A 23138-nucleotide genomic window follows, 5' to 3' on the forward strand; every position below is an offset into this window, starting at 1 on the left:
TTACTATAAAGATGGCCTAAAAAGGGACAACTGGCTTTGTAAGCCCTCAGAGGCAGGGTCTAAGCCCTCAGGGGCGGGGTCATCTCTTCTCTGTACTTGTCAGTAGTTTATTAACCCAGTTTTTGCACTTTCGTTTTTTGCTCCTTGCCTTTAAAAAATCATAACTCTTTCAATTTTGCACCTAAAAATCCATATGATTGCTTATTTTTTGCGCCACCAATTCTTCTTTGTAATGACGTCAGTCATTTTGCCCAAAAATCTACGGTGAAATGGAAAAAAAAAATCATTGTGAGACAAAATTGGAAAAAAAACAAAACCCTGTTTTGTAACTTTTGGGGGCTTCCGTTTCTACTTAGTCAATTTTTCGGTAAAAATGACACCTTATCTTTATTCTGTAGGTTCATACAATTAAAATGATACCCTACTTATATAGGTTGTACTTCTGGAAAAAATTATAACTTCATGCAGGAAAATTAATACGTTTAAAATTGTCATCTTCTGACCCCTATAAATCTTTATTTTTCCGTGTATAGGGCAGTATGAGGGCTCATTTTTTGCGCGGTGATCTGAAGTTTTTAACGGTACCATTTTTGCATTGATAGGACTTATTGATCGCTTTTTATTCATTTTTAAATGATATAAAAAGTGACCAAAAATGCACTATTTTGGACTTTGGAAGTATTTTGCGCGTACGCCATTGACCGTATGGTATAATTAACAATATATTTTTATAATTCGGACATTTCCGCAAGCGGCTATACCATATATGTTTATTTTTATTTACACTGTGTTTTTTTTTTTATGGGAAAAGGGGGGTGATTCAAACTATTAATAGGGGAGGGGTTAAATGATCTTTATTCACTTTTTTTTTCACTTTTTTTGCAGTGTTATAGCTTCCATAGGGACCTATAACACTGCACACACTGATCTCTCATACTGATCATTGTTATCCCATAGGGACCTATAACACTGCACACACTGATCTCTTACACTGATCATTGTTATCCCATAGGGACCTATAACACTGCACACACTGATCTCTTACACTGATCATTGTTATCCCATAGGGACCTATAACACTGCACACACTGATCTTTCACATTGATCACTGGTTTCTCATAGGAAACCAGTGATCGATGATTCTGCCGCTTGACTGCTCATGCCTGGATCTCAGGCACTGAGCAGTCATTCGGCGATCGGACAGCGAGGAGGCAGGTTGTGACCCTCCCGCTGTCCTGTAAGCTGTTCAGGATGCCGCGATTTCGCCGCGGCTATCCCGAACAGCCCACTGAGCTAACCGGCACCTTTCACTTTTAGGCACATGGCTCAGCTATTAGCGGCGGGTCCCGGCTTCACTGTGACGCCGGGCCCGCCATGATATGATGCAGGGTCACCGTGGGACCCCGCGTTATATCACGGGAGCGGGACCAAGGACGTACTCATACGTCCTTGGTCCTTAAGAGGTTAAAGGGGTATTCCCATCTCCACAATCAGTTTTTAAATTGTAGAGAATGTAAAGTTATACACTTGTGTAAATATATATAATCTTCAAACTTACCTCCTTCTGATGTTGTTGCTGTTCTTCTTTGCTGCCTGTTTACTGCTTGCTGTCTATGTTAGAGACCACTTCTTCACTCAGTGGCCAGGCTGTTGTGGACATCACACCCTCTCACTTTGCCCATAGCAGGAGGGGGCTGGGATCCTACACTTACACACTGACTCTTCTGCCACCTTATCTGTCAGGATCCTTATCTATGTGTAAACATTATCACTGGCACTTAAGATAAGGCTCTGCTGCTTGTGTGCAAGCTTGATTGTGTCAGTGATTCCTGCAAACAGCTAGTAGCTTGCATATAAATAAGTGTGTCTGAGGTGTCAATCACAAAAGCAAGAGCCCCCCACGCTGAAAGCGGTAAAGAGAGGAGGCTTGGCTCTGTGCGTAACTCAAAAGGCAGATGAGAGAAACCATTTTAACCCCTTAAGGACTCAGGGTTTTTCAGTTTTTGCACTTTCATTTTTTTCCTCCTTACCTTTTAAAAATCATCCCTTTCAATTTTCCACCTAAAAATCCATATTATGGCTTATTTTTTGCGTCACCAATTCTACTTTGCAGTGACATTAGTCATTTTACCCAAAAATTCACGTCGAAACGGAAAAAAAATCATTGTGCGACAAAATCGAAGAAAAAACGCCATTTTGTAACTTTTCGGGGCTTCCGTTTCTACGCAATGCATATTTCAGTAAAAATTACACCTTATTATTCTGTAGGTCCATACGATTAAAATGATCCCCTACTTATATAGGTTGGATTTTGTCGCACTTCTGGAAAAAATCATAACTATATGCAGGAAAATGTATACGTTTAAAAATGTCATCTTCTGACCCCTATAACGAAGGGTACAAAGACTCATTTTTTGCTCTGTGATCTGAAGTTTTTATCGGTACAATATTTGTTTTGATCGGACTTTTTGATCGCTTTTTATTCATTTTTAATGGTATAAAAAGTGACCAAAAATACGCTTTTTTGGACTTTGGATTTTTTTTGCGCATACGCCATTGACCGTGCGGTTTAATTAATGATACATTTTTATAGTTCGGACATTTACTCACGCGGCGATACCACATATGTTTATTTTTTAATTTACACTGTTTTATTTTTTTTATGGGAAAAGGGGGGTGATTCAAACTTTTATTAGGGAAGGAGTTAAATGACCTTTGTTAACACTTTTTTTTTACTTTTTTTTTTGCAGTGTTATAGCTCCCATAGGGACCTATAATACTGCACACACTGATCTCTTATACTGATCATTATTATCCCATAGGGACCTATAATACTGCACAGCCGGGTTACTTTCACTTTCACTTCAGACGCGGCGGTCAGCTTTGATCGCCGCGTCCGAAGGGTTAATACAGGGCATCACCGCGATCGGTGATGTCCTGTATTAGCCGCGGGTCCCGGTCATTGATAGCCGCCGGGACCGACCCGATATGACGCAGGGACACCGCGTGACCATGCGGCATATCGCGGGAGCCGGCGGAGGACATAAATATACATCCTGCGTCGTTAAAGGGGTCCTCCGGTGGAAAACTTTTTTTTTTTTTTTTAAATAAACTGGTGCCAGAAAGTTAAACAGATTTGTAAATGACTTCTATTAAAAAATCTTAATCTTTCCAGTACTTATTAGCAGCTGAATACTACAGAGAAAATTATTTTCTTTTTGGAACACAGAGCTGCAAAGAGTAGGAGAAAATTCCCATAGTAAACATATGCTGCTCTGGACAGTGATGTCAGCAGAGAGCACGGTGGTCATGATGTCAGCAGAGAGCTCTGTGTTCTAAAAAGAAAAAAAATCCTCTGTAGTATTCAGCAGCTAATAAGTACTGGAAGGATTAAGATTTTTTAAGAGAAGTAATTTACAAATCTGTTTAACTTTCTGGCACCAGTTGATTTAAAAAAAAAAAAAAAAAGTTTTCCACCGGAGGACCCCTTTAAGATCATGTTATCTGCACTTGTTATGTCTTATGTTATGTGTCTTCAAAGTACAGAAAAAAAATTATCACACTTATCCAGCTGTAATGGTACCTGAGCCAGAAGAAGTTTCCTTATAAAGTGAAACTAGTAGCCTTCTGTGGTACCTGGGCCGGAAGAAGTGTCTTTATGATGTGAAACTAGTAGCCTTCTGTGGTACCTGGGCCGGAAGAAGTGTCTTTATGATGTGAAACTAGTAGCCTTCTGTGGTACCTGGGCCGGAAGAAGTGTCTTTATGATGTGAAACTAGTAGCCTTCTGTGGTACCTGGACCGGAAGAAGTGTCTTTATGATGTGAAACTAGTAGCCTTCTGTGGTACCTGGACCGGAAGAAGTGTCTTTATGATGTGAAACTAGTAGCCTTCTGTGGTACCTCTGCCAGAAGAAGTGTCTTTATGATGTGAAACTAGTAGCCTTCTGTGGTACCTCTGCCAGAAGAAGTGTCTTTATGATGTGAAACTAGTAGCCTTCTGTGGTATACCCCCGAGTGTTTCCCATCCCTCCCCGCATGTTCAATATGTTCATCTGCACACACAATATTCATCTGCACACGCGCTTTGAGTGAAGCTATATATTGGAACTCCATTACAGTCGGATAGGTGCGACTTATTTCTTTTGTACTTTGAAGTTACAGTGGGGTAAAAAAGTATTTAGTCAGCCACCAATTGTGCAAGTTCTCCCACTTAAACAGATGAGAGGCTGTAATGTTCATCATAGGTTATAACCTCAACCATGAGAGACAGAATGAGAAAAAAAATACAGGGATGTCCCGAATGTGACGAGAGAAATTATCTCGGCCAGGACACCCGGGGTATGCATAATCCATACCCCGGGCGTCCTGGCCGACTGCAGCAACCGGCGTATAAGACGACCCCCGACTTTTGAGAACATGTTACCAGGTTTAAAAGTGGTCTTATACGCCGGAAAATACGGTATATCTTTATTGGCTTGTGATGAAAGAAATTACACAGTTTTTAAATGTAATAAAAAAATAAAAAACCATTGGGCAGGCTCAATCACCTCAAGTGCCAAGCACCTCCTCCTCCTATTCCAGCCCCTCCCCTCCTACACCTAGCACTATATTACATGTGCAATAGGAAAAGTGATCTTGGACAGAAAAAGGGGTTTGAATCTAAATGTAGGAGATGCCGGGCTAGAATAGGGGAGAGGGATTGTCAGGACGCCCAGTGGGACCATGGAGATCATTGGCATTTAAAAAGTAATGAATGTGAATCTGGTTATAATGCCTTCCTGGTGCTGTAGTCACGTTCACTATGAATTCCCTTTAAAGGGGTACTCCACTGGAAAACATTTTTTCTTAAATCAACTGGTGCCAGAAAGTTAAACAGATTTGTAAATTACTTCTATTAAAAAAATATTAATCCTTCCAGTACTTATCAGCTGCTGTATGATCCACAGGAAGTTGTTTTTCTTTTTTAATTTCCTTTATGTCTGACCACAGTGCTCGCTGCTGACACCTCTGTCCATTTTAGGAACTGTCCAGAGAAGGAGCAAATCCCCATAGCAAACCTCTCCTGCTCTGGACAGTTCCTGACATGGACAGAGGTGTCAGCAGAGAGCACTGTGGTGAGAAAGAAATGAAATTCAAAAAGAAAAGAACTTCCTGTGGATCATACAGCAGCTAAGTACTGGAAGGATTAAGATTTTTTAATAGAAGTAATTTACAAATCTGTTTAACTTTCTGGCAACAGTTGATTTAAAAAAAAAAGAATAATAATGTTTTCCAGGGGAGTACCCCTTTATTCTGCTTTACATCCCAGATAATAGCGTCACTGTGTTTAGTGTAGTATGTGATGGGGCGGCCCGGCGCGGCCCCTTCATATCTACTCTTCAGATAAACAAGGATCATGTTGGGTTTCATCAGGCTGACCCTTTGTTCCCTGGGCCATTGGTTGGAGTATTCTGGCCCTATGACGTGTGATTGGAGGATCCTAATAGGTTTATAGGAGAAGACTTCATATATGTCCACACAATAAACCATCCAGGACTAAATCATGTGACCCAACCCCCCGATCTCTATGGAACCGGCTCTTATGTGTTATGGGGGGCTCCTGACTTCTCCCCACAGATGAAGAGGGCGGAGCTGAGTGTGCAGGTATATGGGGAAAGTCCCAAGAAATATCTATATGTATGAAAGGTGGATGAGCCCTCAGTAACAGGAATCTCTAACATGAAGATTATTTCACTGAAGTCCCAGATCATATTGTTCGTTATTCTATTATAAAACTATATTGGAAAAGTAAAAGTTCACAGTTTTCATTTCATTATTTGTAATATTTAAATTTATGAATTAATCACTATTGGACTCCTATTAAATATAGCTTAATAAAATAGGCTAGAAAACTTACTGCAATCTTTTCTGCAATGATTAATATTTCTGCTTCAAGCTTCCCAGTATTTTCTAATATTTCCTCCTATAGTGGATACAAAATTCTAAATATTTTATCCAGAAGCAAATAAAACAAACAAATAAACAAATTAACAAGGTTTTTGAAGACTATTTTTACCTTCTGACCCATAAGATTATAAGATATGTGCACATTAATAGGAGAATGGCCACTAGCTTTGTCTATTCATATGAAGAGTTATAATAACTGAATAAATTATAATAATAAAGAGATATAATTAATGTTGAGCAAACTTTTTGGCAATAAGCCCCTAAACATGTTTCTAGCACAGCCCAACTGCTCTCAAGTCCTGTACAACACTAGAACAAAAAAGCAGATGTAACGGAGCACTCACCCGACGAACAGGAAAATCCAGACCCACGCGATCGTCCACTTCGGACCGGAGCGGGGAGGAGGCAGATGGAACCGGGGGAGTTCAGACGCTGGCGTCTGAACTCCCCCAATTCCATCTGCCGCCTCCCTGCTCCGGTCCGAAGTGGACAATCTCGTGGGTCTGGATTTTCCTGTTCATCGGGTGAGTGCTCCGTTACATCAGTTTTTTTGTTATATTCATGTACTGTATATTCTTACATGAGCACCACCTGTTATATCTAGAGTCCTAGCGACACCTCCTACACAGCCTCGGTGCGTCAGATCCACATATTGCATGCATGTCTACAGTGCCGGCTTCTTTTCTTTTTTCTTGGTTATCGTCCTGTATAGCACTGCTAAGAATGTATTCAAGTGCAGTGGTCCCTCAAGTTTCAATATTAATTGATTTCAGGACGACCATTGTATAATAAACCATTGTATGTTGAGACTCTATATAACTCTATGGAAACCTGGTAATTGGTTCTGAAGCCCCAAAATGTCATAAAAAATAGGAAAAAGTGAGGATTAAAGAAAAATAAGTAGATAACTAATATAGATAAAGCAAATCCGTACATATAAAAGTAATAAAGATCTGCTGGAAGCTGTAATCACTGTCTATGTAGAGGACAGGAGCTTCTTCGGGGTCCTGTACAGTACACACAATGTCCTAAAAAAAATAACACGGAGCCGCCCTCACCTGGTGTCCAAAGGAGCAGCTAACCGTGACACAGGTAAAGAGTACAGAACATGTAATACCTCCCTGTACTGTAGGGGGCACTACCAGACACCAGTCAGTGCATACACTTCAGTAATACAGGTAAAGAGTACAGAACATGTAATACCTCCCTGTACTGTAGGGGGCGCTACCAGACACCAGTCAGTGCATACACTTCAGTAATACAGGTAAAGAGTACAGAACATGTAATACCTCCCTGTACTGTAGGGGGCGCTACCAGACACCAGTCAGTGCATACACTTCAGTAATGCAGGTAAAGAGTACAGAACATGCAGTACCTCACTGTACTGAAGGGTGCACTACCAGACACCAGTCAGTGTATGCACTTCAGTAATACAGGTAAAGAGTACAAAACATGAAATACCTCCCTGTACTGTAGGGGGCACTACCAGACACCAGTCAGTGAATGTACTCTAGTAATACAGGGGTTTTACCAGTGAATATCCATTCTGATTGGTCGGTTCTTTCAGCCATTGACACGTTTCACAGATCTGGACTGTCTGTACATTGTTCAGTCTGGTTTCAAGTTACAATGATCCAGAAAAGACCAGAAAAGACCATTATATGTTGAAAATATTGTATGTTGAGGTAAGTTAAGGGATCACTATAGTTTTAAAGTGCTTTTAATGCTGGATTATGGTGATATGTGGTAACCCATGGTAAATAACAGCTTCTTTAATGCACTAGCAGATTTTTCTAGGCTTATTCACACTAAAATAAAGTTGCATGAAGTATTCTTGGTTGTTGGTAGATGTCTGCTATTGTTCAAATGCACATGGAGGTATCAGAGGACTTAGTGGCTTTCTCCAAGTATTCCAAAAGTTATCCCATTTTTGGAGCAGCAACAGCCTTTAGTCTGCCATGCGAAGAAGGTGGCATGAATTTTTTTTCAAGGGTTCCAAAAGTTTTCCTTTTTTGAAAATTGAACCAGTATTGTTGTCCCAAAATGATGAAAAAGAACTAGCTTTTGTATAAAAAGATGAACAAAATTATCCCTTTTTTGGAAAAGATGGGTTGTTTAAGTGTAGATCTGGTTAAAAACTACCAGCAGCAAAGGTGACATCGGACTGGTGGAGTGGTGGGTACCAGCGTACAGCAGGAGGTTTAAAAAAGTAAGGTTTTTTAAAATTTGTTAAAAATGAGTTTTTATTTTAATTTTTACAGGTCTGGATGGAAATAGCAGCAGCAAGGGTGATGGTGAACTATAGGGGCTAAAAGTGTCCAGCATATAGCAGGAGGAAGTGGACTGGTAACAGTTGTAGTTTCTTGTGAGCAGCACGAGTTTAAAAAATTATAATTCTTTTACATTTTGCCAGCCTGGTGTCCCCGGTCTCGCTGAAAATGACAGCAGCAAGGGTGATGGTGGACTAGTGGGCCTTGTAGTAACCAGCGTACAGCAGGATGAGGTTTCAGCATACAGCAGGAGGAGGTGGTCTAGCAATAACCAGGGTACAGCAGGAGGTTCAAAAATCATTTTTTTTTACCAGCTAGGTGGCCCAGGCCTGGCTGGAAGTAGCAGCAGCAAGGGTGATGGTGAACTAGTAGGGTTTTTAGTAACCAACATACAGCAGCAGGAGGGAGACTTATAGTAACCAGCATACAGCAGGAGGTTCAAAAATTGTGCCTGCCTGGTGCTCCTGGCCTGGCTGGAAGTAGTGAAATTCTGTGCAGCATGGATTTTGCTGCACACCAACAACTGCATGGAGTGTCCCACCACCTGCACCATATGATTGTGCACAACGCAGAATAGTGCTACCTGTAGCCAGTGGCCAAAGACAGTGGTCAGGTAGTGTTAGTTGAAGCCACCAGAAGCAGGTATTGGTGGACTAGGTATACTTCTAGTCAGGCTTTGTGATTCCTCTCCATGTGGTGACATAGAGGCCTAATTCCTGAAGTGAGACCCTACCTGTGCCTTACTTTTGCTCTGCAGATACGGCACTGTGCCTGGTTTCCTGCATCTGGTAACATAGTAAGGACTGTGCCCTTGTTCTAGAAGGTCTTTTTTTTATCAAGCCTATAGATCCAGCACTAGCGTCGCCATCACCTGCTCCTGAGCTGCTAAATTCAACAGGGCTGCTGACATCTTCATCTTTAAACTCCTCTCCATTGTCCCCAACACATCTCTCAGTAAGAACTTCTAATGTTTGATCACAGCCTCCTTGTCCCCCCTCAGAATATCCACCATGATTTCTTACAGTATCCCCACCAAGCTTATCACCACTAGTCCCACTAGTGTTATCTTTGGCACTTTTTGGCGACCACACCCCCTTTCCCCAACGAGCAGGGCCCCTTTTTCTCTCTCTCTTCCTCTCTCTCTCTCTCTTCCTCTCTCTCTCTTCCTCTCTCTCTCTTCCTCTCTTTCTCTCTTCCTCTCTCTCTCTCATTCCCTCTCTCTCTCTCTCTCTCCTCCTCTCTCATTCTCTCTCTCTTCCTCTCTCTCTCTCTCTCTCTCTCTTCCTCTCTCTCTCTCTCTCTTTCTCTCATTCTCTCTCTCTCTTTCTCTCATTCTCTCTCTCTCTTTTACAATATTTAGCTTACACACTTCTCAGTATTTACTTACAAATGTTTTGCCTGTGGCAAGAAAGTCATCGGGGACACAACCGGCACAAGCCTAATAAAGGATTAGAAGAAGAAACCTCCTTTATTATAGGGTGTTATTCATATTAATCAGCATTGTCATTAGGGGAGGACCCCGCACCTGACACTACAGAGAAGAATGTTATATTTCTTACCATTGTCATAAATGCGTCTCTGGCAGCTTTATCGTGATTTTCCCTATTGTCTTCAAACTATGAAATAAGAAAAGACAGAGTAATAAAATACAATGTATGTGAGATCAGGTGATCAGCGGTGATCAGGCTGCTGCGGGGGAGGGGGCGGGGTTATTACTGTCAGTCTAGAGCAGTGATTCCCAACCGTTGTGCCGCGGGATTTTGCCGTGATTTTTTTATTTTTATTTTTTAAATGTCCCACCCCGGCCTGTGTGCTTATGACTGACAGCGCAGGGGGGAAGGGAAGCCTGCAGGCGCACTGCGCACACAGCGTCCCCCTGCGTTCCCCTCTCCCTTGCGCCGCAGTGAGCTGAAAATGGTGCCCTGAGGCAGAAAGAGCTGCATCTGAGCTGGACTCCCGTGCCTGCCGTGGAACTGCAAGCTGCGCGGGCCGGCTTGCTTAAGGTATCGTACCCTTTCCACCCCTCTGTAACCCCTTCTCAACCCTGTCCAAACACCCCCACACCACCGTCACCCGAGTCCACCCTCTACACCCCGTCACTCATGTCCACCTCACCTGTCATCCATGTCCGCCTTGTCCACCTCCCTGTCCATCCCTGTCATCCATGTCCACCCCCCCATCCAACCCTGTCACCCATGTTCACCCTCCATTGTCCACCCCTCTGACCACATCCTTGTCACCCATGTCCACCCCCTATTCACCCGTCTGTCACCCCGGTCAACCCCTCTGTCACCCCCTATGCCCCGTCACCCATGTTCACTCTTCTACACCCCTCTGTCACCCATGTACACTCCTCTACACCCCTCTGTCACCCATATACACTCCTCTACACTCCTCTTCAACCCTTGTACACTCCTCTACACCCCTCTGTCACCCATGTACATCCATCTGTCACCCATGTACACTCCTCTATACCCCTCTGTCACCATGTACACTCCTCTACACCCCTCGGTCACCCCTGTACACTCCTCTACACTCCTCTGTCACCCATGTACACTCCTCTACACCCCTCGGTCACCCCTGTACACTCCTCTACACCCCTCGGTCACCCCTGTACACTCATCTACACCCCTCGGTCACCCCTGTACACTACTCTACACCCCTCTGTCACCCATGTACACTCCTCTACACCCCTCTGTCACCCATGTACACTCCTCTATACCCCTCGGTCACCCATGTACACTCCTCTACACCCCTCTGTACACTCCTCTACACCCCTCTTTACACCCTACTAGACCCCTGTCACCCATTTACACTCCTCTACACCCCTCTGCTCACAGTAGCGAGCCGAGCTGGATAGTGCCAGCTCCCTGCACCACAGCAGGTTGTCGCGCTCGCCCCGGGACTATGGGAACCGCAGACCAGCGGTCTTCACTCCTGAGATCCCACAGAGGGATATCTATTGCCAGTGATTGAACGTCATCATTGCCTTTCCCTTACAGGATTTGAATCTGGCTATAGGCCCTGTATTGTGGACGTCATCTTCTTTTACAGGAATCTACTTAATATAACTGCTGTATATGAATATTTCCCTGACTTTTTTCCTACAGCATCAATGGGGAAATACATGCATATTTAATGGTATACAACATTAGTAGAACTGTTAATCAGGAGTCTCTCATTGTTATATAGCTACCATCTTGTCATATATACCTCCCTGATGACGCCATCCGCTATATGATGGCAGAAACGCGTCGACGGTCTATAGTATAAACGTTGGTATATCATAACTGTGGCACGGGTTGAGGATTAGTGCCTATAAGCTTTATCTAGCTCCCGGATGTCTGTTTTTTATATTTAATTTGAGTTTTGGTGCTGGTCACGTACACATTAATTACTTTTGGTGGTTTTTATCATAAACCTAATTAAAAGTTATATTTTATAAGCACACCCCGAACACAACCCCGTGAATTGCTTGTTCTTAGTACTTGTGAGTTGCTGTATAAAGCACTTAAAACTTTAAACTACATACCCACTGATAAATAGATATAGCGCAGTGCGTTTTTAACGTTTTTTTCCTTTTTTTTCCCCTCATAAACCTTGCTAGGGGTGTCCCACAGAAAAAAAAAATTCCGAGGTGTGCCCCGACCCGAAAATGTTGAGAAACACTGGTCTAAAGAATTGTCCATCTTTGTGATGTTCTCTGTGTCAGAGCTGAGATCTGGAGGACGGCGCAGTATGAGCGTCTGTCAGGATCCGGGTACTGTGAGGATACTGGTGGTGGATCATCTGTGTCAGTGAGGATGGACTTGCAACGGGAGGTAACCCTCAGGGCGTTTCACCCGATAGCGACTCAACCCCAGCTGACGGCTGAGACAGGCGCGGTACAAGGGACAAGGCAAGAGCAAGGTCGGACGTAGCAGAAGGTCAGGGCAAGCAGCAAGGATCGTAGTCAGGGGCAACGGCAGAGGGTCTGGAACACTGGCTTGGAACATACACAAGAAACACTTTCACTGGCACTGAGGCAACAAGATCCGGCAAAACTAGTAAGGGGAAGTGGGTTTTTATAATGAGGACACAGGTGAAAGTAGTGATTGGGCCAGGCGCACTGGCCCTTTAAATCTAAGCGAGCCGGCGCGCGCGTCCTAGGGAGCGGGGCCGCGCGCGCCGGGACTGAGCCAACGGAGGACGGGACAGGTGAGGGGATTGGGATGCGAGCCGCGGGCGGGCGCGTCCCGCTACGCGGGTCACATCCCCGCCGGGGACACTAATGCAGCGCTCCAGGTCAGCAGGTCTGACCGGGGCACTGCATGGAGGTGAACGCCGCGAGTGCTCCGGGACCTCGGCGTAACAGCGTCCATGTCTGTCTACATACGGGACTATACATTGTTCTGTGAGCTGCATATGGAAACCTGATCCCTGCTCAGCCTGAGATACCGGCTTCTACCTCGGGGCAGCGCAGGATCAGGACGTCTGTTCTCCTTCTGTCATGTTGGCTGTTTTTATTATATTATAAAGAAACTAAGTGAAAGAAGAAATGTTACTGGTTTGTGAATGTGCTGAATGTCTCCTCTGTTACATAATATCGGTGATAATAATCGGGGTTATGTTATATATTCTCTCATTCTGGATGTAGAGACATGAAAAGTTATAATTCATTCTTGACGTATCAGGACTCAGAATTGTAGAGATGAGAATTTGAGGTTTATTTCCCCAGTTATATAAGAGTTACATATAGAGTGAACATTAGTATTTCCAGCATTCTCTATAGGAGAAATGTATAGATGACTGACAGCAGGAATACAGGACCTTCACCCCCCGCACTTTCTTCTTTCATTCATCTACTGATCAGGAGAAGAGGAGGTCCCTGTGCTAAGGACAATATAGGAACAGGAGAATTATGGGGCTTTTATTAGGCCTTGTTCACACCAGATCACAGAAGTATAACAGCCATGTTGGGTCAGTCTACAGATATGGGAAATCTTTGGGGTTCTGGTATTTCTGACAACATGAAAAGCGCTGCAGACTGTATTATTACTGGTGTCAGAAATACCAAAGAGGATGAGGAAACCCCTCAGGGCTCTGACTCCAAAGAAAAAAAACCCTCGGGGCTCTGATTCCAATGAGGAAACCCCTCAGGGCTCAGATTCCAATGAGGAAACCCCTCATGGCTCTGATTCTAATGAGGAAACCCCTCGGGGCTCTGATTCCAATGAGGAAACCCCTCAGGGCTCTGATTCTAATGAGGAAACCCCTCGGGGCTCTGATTCCAATGAGGAAACCCCTCAGGGCTCTGATTCTAATGAGGAAACCCCCCGGGCTCTGATTCCAATGAGGAAACCCCTTGGGGCTCTGATTCCAATGAGGAAACCCCTCAGGGCTCTGATTCCAATGAGGAAACCCCTCGGGGCTCTGATCCCAATGAGGAAACCCCTCGGGGCTCTGATTCCAATGAGGAAACCCCTCGGGGCTCTGATTCCAATGAGGAAACCCCTCAGGGCTCTGATTCTAATGAGGAAACCCCTCGGGGCTCTGATTCCAATGAGGAAACCCCTCGGGGCTCTGATTCCAATGAGGAAACCCCTCGGGGCTCTGATTCCAATGAGGAAACCCCTCAGGGCTCTGATTCTAATGAGGAAACCCCCCAGGCTCTGATTCCAATGAGGAAACCCCTTGGGGCTCTGATTTCAATGAGGAAACCCCTCGGGGCTCTGATTCCAATGAGGAAACCCCTCAAGGCTCTGATTCCAATGAGGACACCCCTCGGAGCTCTGATTCCAATGAGGAAACCCCTCGGGGCTCTGATTCCAATGAGGAAACCCTCAAGGCTCTAATTCCAATGAGGAAACCCCTCGGGGCTCTGATTCCAATGAGGAAACACCTCGGGGCTCTGATTCCAATGAGGAAACCACTCAGGACTCTGATTCTAATAAGAACAGAACTTTCTGCCATTTGTATCTAAATTACAAACAATAACATTACATTTCCTTATTGTCATTATAGACACAATATTAGATATTTACCTTTCCCCGGTATTCACACATATATTTTGTATATGATTTCGTGAAATTTGAACCTTCCTAGTTTAAAAAGACAAACATATGATGAGACAATGTAGAGATAATAATGTCCATAAATATATGACAGATCTGATGGACATATTCATGTGTAACATATAACATTATACAGGAACTTTACATTGTGGCCCCCGAGATAATGTAATAATCCTCAGCATTACTATAGTGATCAGTACGGATCTGCTATGTCACAGATCTTCATTCTGCTTCACTACAAACACATTCCTATTTATTACTGGAGAGAAATGTCCGACAGAAATCACTGACACATTGTATATCAAGGATCTTACCTTGAAAGCTTCAATCAAGCACTCTTTTTTATCTTTAGGAGTTGGTGGTTCTGGACAATTGATTTCTTCTAACACATTGAAAAAAAGCAACAAGTCAGCTGTATATTCATATATGTAAAATCTATATGTCCCCCCAGTATATTACAATGTATATGTCTCCCCGGTATATTACTGTTAGGATTCGGCAGGCTGGAGGTGGATCCTCTGTGTCAGCGAGGGATTGGCGTGGACCGTGTTGGTGGACCGGTTCTAGGTTGCTACTGGTATTCACCAGAGCCCGCCGCAAAGCGGGATGGTCTTGCTGCGGCGTTAGCAACAAGGTCGTATCCACCGGCAACGGCTCAACCTCGCTGACTGCTGAGAAGGCGTGGGACAGAAGGACTAGGCAGAGGCAAGGTCAGACGTAGCAAGAGGTCAGGAACACTAGTAAGGCAAACACTATGAACGCTTTCTCTGGCACAAGGCAACAAGATCCGGCAGTGTCAGTGCAACGCTCCCGGTCAGCGGGTCTGACCGTGGCGCTGCAGAGAGAGGAACGCCGCGAGCGCTCCGGGGAGGAGCAGGGACCCGGAGCGCTCGGCGTAACAATTACAATGTACGCGTCTCCCCGGTATATTACAGTGTACGCGTCTCCCCGGTATATTACAGTGTACGCGTCTCCCCGGTATATTACAGTGTACGCGTCTCCCCGGTATATTACAGTGTACGCGTCTCCCCGGTATATTACAGTGTATGTATGCGTCTCCCCGGTATATTACAGTGTATGTATGCGTCTCCCCGGTATATTAGTGTGTGTATGCGTCTCCCCGGTATATTACAGTGTGTGTATGCGTCTCCCCGGTATATTACAGTGTGTGTATGCGTCTCCCCGGTATATTACAGTGTGTGTATGCGTCTCCCCGGTATATTACAGTGTGTGTATGCGTCTCCCCGGTATATTACAGTGTGTGTATGCGTCTCCCCGGTATATTACAGTGTGTGTATGCGTCTCCCCGGTATATTACAGTGTGTGTATGCGTCTCCCCGGTATATTACAGTGTGTGTATGCGTCTCCCCGGTATATTACAGTGTGTGTATGCGTCTCCCCGGTATATTACAGTGTGTGTATGCGTCTCCCCGGTATATTACAGTGTGTGTATGCGTCTCCCCGGTATATTACAGTGTGTGTATGCGTCTCCCCGGTATATTACAGTGTGTGTATGCGTCTCCCCGGTATATTACAGTGTGTGTATGCGTCTCCCCGGTATATTACAGTGTGTGTATGCGTCTCCCCGGTATATTACAGTGTGTGTATGCGTCTCCCCGGTATATTACAGTGTGTGTATGCGTCTCCCCGGTATATTACAGTGTGTGTATGCGTCTCCCCGGTATATTACAGTGTGTGTATGCGTCTCCCCGGTATATTACAGTGTGTGTATGCGTCTCCCCGGTATATTACAGTGTGTGTATGCGTCTCCCCGGTATATTACAGTGTGTGTATGCGTCTCCCCGGTATATTACAGTGTGTGTATGCGTCTCCCCGGTATATTACAGTGTGTGTATGCGTCTCCCCGGTATATTACAGTGTGTGTATGCGTCTCCCCGGTATATTACAGTGTGTGTATGCGTCTCCCCGGTATATTACAGTGTGTGTATGCGTCTCCCCGGTATATTACAGTGTGTGTATGCGTCTCCCCGGTATATTACAGTGTGTGTATGCGTCTCCCCGGTATATTACAGTGTGTGTATGCGTCTCCCCGGTATATTACAGTGTGTGTATGCGTCTCCCCGGTATATTACAGTGTGTGTATGCGTCTCCCCGGTATATTACAGTGTGTGTATGCGTCTCCCCGGTATATTACAGTGTGTGTATGCGTCTCCCCGGTATATTACAGTGTGTGTATGCGTCTCCCCGGTATATTACAGTGTGTGTATGCGTCTCCCCGGTATATTACAGTGTGTGTATGCGTCTCCCCGGTATATTACAGTGTGTGTATGCGTCTCCCCGGTATATTACAGTGTGTGTATGCGTCTCCCCGGTATATTACAGTGTGTGTATGCGTCTCCCCGGTATATTACAGTGTGTGTATGCGTCTCCCCGGTATATTACAGTGTGTGTATGCGTCTCCCCGGTATATTACAGTGTGTGTATGCGTCTCCCCGGTATATTACAGTGTGTGTATGCGTCTCCCCGGTATATTACAGTGTGTGTATGCGTCTCCCCGGTATATTACAGTGTGTGTATGCGTCTCCCCGGTATATTACAGTGTGTGTATGCGTCTCCCCGGTATATTACAGTGTGTGTATGCGTCTCCCCGGTATATTACAGTGTGTGTATGCGTCTCCCCGGTATATTACAGTGTGTGTATGCGTCTCCCCGGTATATTACAGTGTGTGTATGCGTCTCCCCGGTATATTACAGTGTGTGTATGCGTCTCCCCGGTATATTACAGTGTGTGTATGCGTCTCCCCGGTATATTACAGTGTGTGTATGCGTCTCCCCGGTATATTACAGTGTGTGTATGCGTCTCCCCGGTATATTACAGTGTGTGTATGCGTCTCCCCGGTATATTACAGTGTGTGTATGCGTCTCCCCGGTATATTACAGTGTGTGTATGCGTCTCCCCGGTATATTACAGTGTGTGTATGCGTCTCCCCGGTATATTACAGTGTGTGTATGCGTCTCCCCGGTATATTACAGTGTGTGTATGCGTCTCCCCGGTATATTACAGTGTGTGTATGCGTCTCCCCGGTATATTACAGTGTGTGTATGCGTCTCCCCGGTATATTACAGTGTGTGTATGCGTCTCCCCGGTATATTACAGTGTGTGTATGCGTCTCCCCGGTATATTACAGTGTGTGTATGCGTCTCCCCGGTATATTACAGTGTGTGTATGCGTCTCCCCGGTATATTACAGTGTGTGTATGCGTCTCCCCGGTATATTACAGTGTGTGTATGCGTCTCCCCGGTATATTACAGTGTGTGTATGCGTCTCCCCGGTATATTACAGTGTGTGTATGCGTCTCCCCGGTATATTACAGTGTGTGTATGCGTCTCCCCGGTATATTACAGTGTGTGTATGCGTCTCCCCGGTATATTACAGTGTGTGTATGCGTCTCCCCGGTATATTACAGTGTGTGTATGCGTCTCCCCGGTATATTACAGTGTGTGTATGCGTCTCCCCGGTATATTACAGTGTGTGTATGCGTCTCCCCGGTATATTACAGTGTGTGTATGCGTCTCCCCGGTATATTACAGTGTGTGTATGCGTCTCCCCGGTATATTACAGTGTGTGTATGCGTCTCCCCGGTATATTACAGTGTGTGTATGCGTCTCCCCGGTATATTACAGTGTGTGTATGCGTCTCCCCGGTATATTACAGTGTGTGTATGCGTCTCCCCGGTATATTACAGTGTGTGTATGCGTCTCCCCGGTATATTACAGTGTGTGTATGCGTCTCCCCGGTATATTACAGTGTGTGTATGCGTCTCCCCGGTATATTACAGTGTGTGTATGCGTCTCCCCGGTATATTACAGTGTGTGTATGCGTCTCCCCGGTATATTACAGTGTGTGTATGCGTCTCCCCGGTATATTACAGTGTGTGTATGCGTCTCCCCGGTATATTACAGTGTGTGTATGCGTCTCCCCGGTATATTACAGTGTGTGTATGCGTCTCCCCGGTATATTACAGTGTGTGTATGCGTCTCCCCGGTATATTACAGTGTGTGTATGCGTCTCCCCGGTATATTACAGTGTGTGTATGCGTCTCCCCGGTATATTACAGTGTGTGTATGCGTCTCCCCGGTATATTACAGTGTGTGTATGCGTCTCCCCGGTATATTACAGTGTGTGTATGCGTCTCCCCGGTATATTACAGTGTGTGTATGCGTCTCCCCGGTATATTACAGTGTGTGTATGCGTCTCCCCGGTATATTACAGTGTGTGTATGCGTCTCCCCGGTATATTACAGTGTGTGTATGCGTCTCCCCGGTATATTACAGTGTGTGTATGCGTCTCCCCGGTATATTACAGTGTGTGTATGCGTCTCCCCGGTATATTACAGTGTGTGTATGCGTCTCCCCGGTATATTACAGTGTGTGTATGCGTCTCCCCGGTATATTACAGTGTGTGTATGCGTCTCCCCGGTATATTACAGTGTGTGTATGCGTCTCCCCGGTATATTACAGTGTGTGTATGCGTCTCCCCGGTATATTACAGTGTGTGTATGCGTCTCCCCGGTATATTACAGTGTGTGTATGCGTCTCCCCGGTATATTACAGTGTGTGTATGCGTCTCCCCGGTATATTACAGTGTGTGTATGCGTCTCCCCGGTATATTACAGTGTGTGTATGCGTCTCCCCGGTATATTACAGTGTGTGTATGCGTCTCCCCGGTATATTACAGTGTGTGTATGCGTCTCCCCGGTATATTACAGTGTGTGTATGCGTCTCCCCGGTATATTACAGTGTGTGTATGCGTCTCCCCGGTATATTACAGTGTGTGTATGCGTCTCCCCGGTATATTACAGTGTGTGTATGCGTCTCCCCGGTATATTACAGTGTGTGTATGCGTCTCCCCGGTATATTACAGTGTGTGTATGCGTCTCCCCGGTATATTACAGTGTGTGTATGCGTCTCCCCGGTATATTACAGTGTGTGTATGCGTCTCCCCGGTATATTACAGTGTGTGTATGCGTCTCCCCGGTATATTACAGTGTGTGTATGCGTCTCCCCGGTATATTACAGTGTGTGTATGCGTCTCCCCGGTATATTACAGTGTGTGTATGCGTCTCCCCGGTATATTACAGTGTGTGTATGCGTCTCCCCGGTATATTACAGTGTGTGTATGCGTCTCCCCGGTATATTACAGTGTGTGTATGCGTCTCCCCGGTATATTACAGTGTGTGTATGCGTCTCCCCGGTATATTACAGTGTGTGTATGCGTCTCCCCGGTATATTACAGTGTGTGTATGCGTCTCCCCGGTATATTACAGTGTGTGTATGCGTCTCCCCGGTATATTACAGTGTGTGTATGCGTCTCCCCGGTATATTACAGTGTGTGTATGCGTCTCCCCGGTATATTACAGTGTGTGTATGCGTCTCCCCGGTATATTACAGTGTGTGTATGCGTCTCCCCGGTATATTACAGTGTGTGTATGCGTCTCCCCGGTATATTACAGTGTGTGTATGCGTCTCCCCGGTATATTACAGTGTGTGTATGCGTCTCCCCGGTATATTACAGTGTGTGTATGCGTCTCCCCGGTATATTACAGTGTGTGTATGCGTCTCCCCGGTATATTACAGTGTGTGTATGCGTCTCCCCGGTATATTACAGTGTGTGTATGCGTCTCCCCGGTATATTACAGTGTGTGTATGCGTCTCCCCGGTATATTACAGTGTGTGTATGCGTCTCCCCGGTATATTACAGTGTGTGTATGCGTCTCCCCGGTATATTACAGTGTGTGTATGCGTCTCCCCGGTATATTACAGTGTGTGTATGCGTCTCCCCGGTATATTACAGTGTGTGTATGCGTCTCCCCGGTATATTACAGTGTGTGTATGCGTCTCCCCGGTATATTACAGTGTGTGTATGCGTCTCCCCGGTATATTACAGTGTGTGTATGCGTCTCCCCGGTATATTACAGTGTGTGTATGCGTCTCCCCGGTATATTACAGTGTGTGTATGCGTCTCCCCGGTATATTACAGTGTGTGTATGCGTCTCCCCGGTATATTACAGTGTGTGTATGCGTCTCCCCGGTATATTACAGTGTGTGTATGCGTCTCCCCGGTATATTACAGTGTGTGTATGCGTCTCCCCGGTATATTACAGTGTGTGTATGCGTCTCCCCGGTATATTACAGTGTGTGTATGCGTCTCCCCGGTATATTACAGTGTGTGTATGCGTCTCCCCGGTATATTACAGTGTGTGTATGCGTCTCCCCGGTATATTACAGTGTGTGTATGCGTCTCCCCGGTATATTACAGTGTGTGTATGCGTCTCCCCGGTATATTACAGTGTGTGTATGCGTCTCCCCGGTATATTACAGTGTGTGTATGCGTCTCCCCGGTATATTACAGTGTGTGTATGCGTCTCCCCGGTATATTACAGTGTGTGTATGCGTCTCCCCGGTATATTACAGTGTGTGTATGCGTCTCCCCGGTATATTACAGTGTGTGTATGCGTCTCCCCGGTATATTACTGTTAGGATTCGGCAGGCTGGAGGTGGATCCTCTGTGTCAGCGAGGGATTGGCGTGGACCGTGTTGGTGGACCGGTTCTAGGTTGCTACTGGTATTCACCAGAGCCCGCCGCAAAGCGGGATGGTCTTGCTGCGGCGTTAGCAACAAGGTCGTATCCACCGGCAACGGCTCAACCTCGCTGACTGCTGAGAAGGCGTGGGACAAAAGGACTAGGCAGAGGCAAGGTCAGACGTAGCAAGAGGTCAGGAACACTAGTAAGGCAAACACTATAAACGCTTTCTCTGGCACAAGGCAACAAGATCCGGCAAGGGAGTGAAGGGGAAGTGAGGTTAAATAGACAGGGAGCAGGTGGAGGCTAATTAGACTGATTGGGCCAGGCACCAATCATTGGTGCACTGGCCCTTTAAATCTTAGAGAGCTGGCGCGAGCGCGCCCTAAGGAGCGGAGCCGCGCGCGCCAGGACGAGACAGCCGGGGACCGGGACAGGTGAGTGACTTGGGATGCAATTCGCGAGCGGGCGCGTCCCGCTATGCGAATCGCGTCCCCACCGGCAGTGTCAGTGCAGCGCTCCCGGTCAGCGGGTCTGACCGGGGCGCTGCAGAGAGAGGAACGCCGCGAGCGCTCCGGGGAGGAGCAGGGACCCGGAGCGCTCGGCGTAACAATTACAATGTACATGTCTCCCCGGTATATAACGGTGTACATGTCTCCCCGGTATATAACGGTGTACATGTCTCCCCGGTATATAGCGGTGTACATGTCTCCCCGGTATATAGCGGTGTACATGTCTCCCCGGTATATAGCGGTGTACATGTCTCCCCGGTATATAGCGGTGTACATGTCTCCCCGGTATATAGCGGTGTACATGTCTCCCCGGTATATAGCGGTGTACATGTCTCCCCGGTATATAGCGGTGTACATGTCTCCCCGGTATATAGCGGTGTACATGTCTCCCCGGTATATAGCGGTGTACATGTCTCCCCGGTATATAGCGGTGTACATGTCTCCCCGGTATATAGCGGTGTACATGTCTCCCCGGTATATAGCGGTGTACATGTCTCCCCGGTATATAGCGGTGTACATGTCTCCCCGGTATATAGCGGTGTACATGTCTCCCCGGTATATAGCGGTGTACATGTCTCCCCGGTATATAGCGGTGTACATGTCTCCCCGGTATATAGCGGTGTACATGTCTCCCCGGTATATAGCGGTGTACATGTCTCCCCGGTATATAGCGGTGTACATGTCTCCCCGGTATATAGCGGTGTACATGTCTCCCCGGTATATAGCGGTGTACATGTCTCCCCGGTATATAGCGGTGTACATGTCTCCCCGGTATATAGCGGTGTACATGTCTCCCCGGTATATAGCGGTGTACATGTCTCCCCGGTATATAGCGGTGTACATGTCTCCCCGGTATATAGCGGTGTACATGTCTCCCCGGTATATAGCGGTGTACATGTCTCCCCGGTATATAGCGGTGTACATGTCTCCCCGGTATATAGCGGTGTACATGTCTCCCCGGTATATAGCGGTGTACATGTCTCCCCGGTATATAGCGGTGTACATGTCTCCCCGGTATATAGCGGTGTACATGTCTCCCCGGTATATTGCAATGTATCATATTGTATATACATACCCTGAGCGAGGCTGAGACCGGCCAGTACCAAGAATATGATGATCTTCATTGTGCAGATGGTTGAGCTGAAGGAATGAACGGCAACAGTCGGTGTTCTCCTTTAGAGACCTAAAACAGGTGACATCACTAAACACACAGGATGGTTCTGCGCACATTGGAAAGTGTCCTAGACACCGGCAACTTTTATGTTGTAGTTAAGAAAACATTTAGCATTTGCCAACATTTCACATCCTGCATTCTATGTTTACATTATTAATTCTTGATGATGACAACCTCTAGCTGCTGCACACAGGCTCAGAAGACAACCAGCCGAACCTTACTAGAGAATCATAGGAGTATTTTATTGTAGTATCAGTGCAGCACATGGTGTAACCCGTCACCTCATCAGGGACCGGATACATATTTATAGTAAATAAGATTATATAAAAAGTTATAGAAACTATAAACTATTGAAAAAGAAACGAGGAAGAAGCAGAGAACTAACCAGTTTATAGACAGAGGTGCTGGGTTTCCAAAAGATCAGGAGACAAAGCCCCCAACTCAAACCATACCCCCAACTACACCCTAGTCACAACCTAACCACGCCCCAATCCGTGCCCAATCACACACAGCCTACTCCTTCTATATACTCATTACTACCAGCAAGTATCTGCAGTGTGGTTTTAGCAATCTCACTCCTATCACCCTCAGATCTCAGCATGTACACACTGCCTGAAAGTGATAGGAGTGTGATTGCT

General features: G+C 45.8%; 1 protein-coding gene across 1 annotated transcript in view; it reads right to left on the reverse strand.

Moving 5' to 3' along the window:
- Positions 1-23138, reverse strand: part of LOC130282153 (uncharacterized) — a 105706-nt gene that overhangs the window by 62185 nt on the left and 20383 nt on the right. The window contains exons 2-7 of the mRNA XM_056530110.1: positions 22402-22509; positions 14585-14652; positions 14241-14297; positions 9777-9833; positions 9605-9655; positions 5898-5963 (exon numbers count right to left, since the gene is read on the reverse strand). Coding sequence (XP_056386085.1) covers positions 5898-5963; positions 9605-9655; positions 9777-9833; positions 14241-14297; positions 14585-14652; positions 22402-22450 — 348 coding nt within the window. The 5' untranslated portion in view covers positions 22451-22509. The remainder of the gene's footprint in view (positions 1-5897; positions 5964-9604; positions 9656-9776; positions 9834-14240; positions 14298-14584; positions 14653-22401; positions 22510-23138) is intronic.

The sequence above is a fragment of the Hyla sarda genome, chromosome 7 (assembly GCF_029499605.1).
Source record: "Hyla sarda isolate aHylSar1 chromosome 7, aHylSar1.hap1, whole genome shotgun sequence".
Lineage (NCBI taxonomy): Eukaryota > Metazoa > Chordata > Amphibia > Anura > Hylidae > Hyla > Hyla sarda.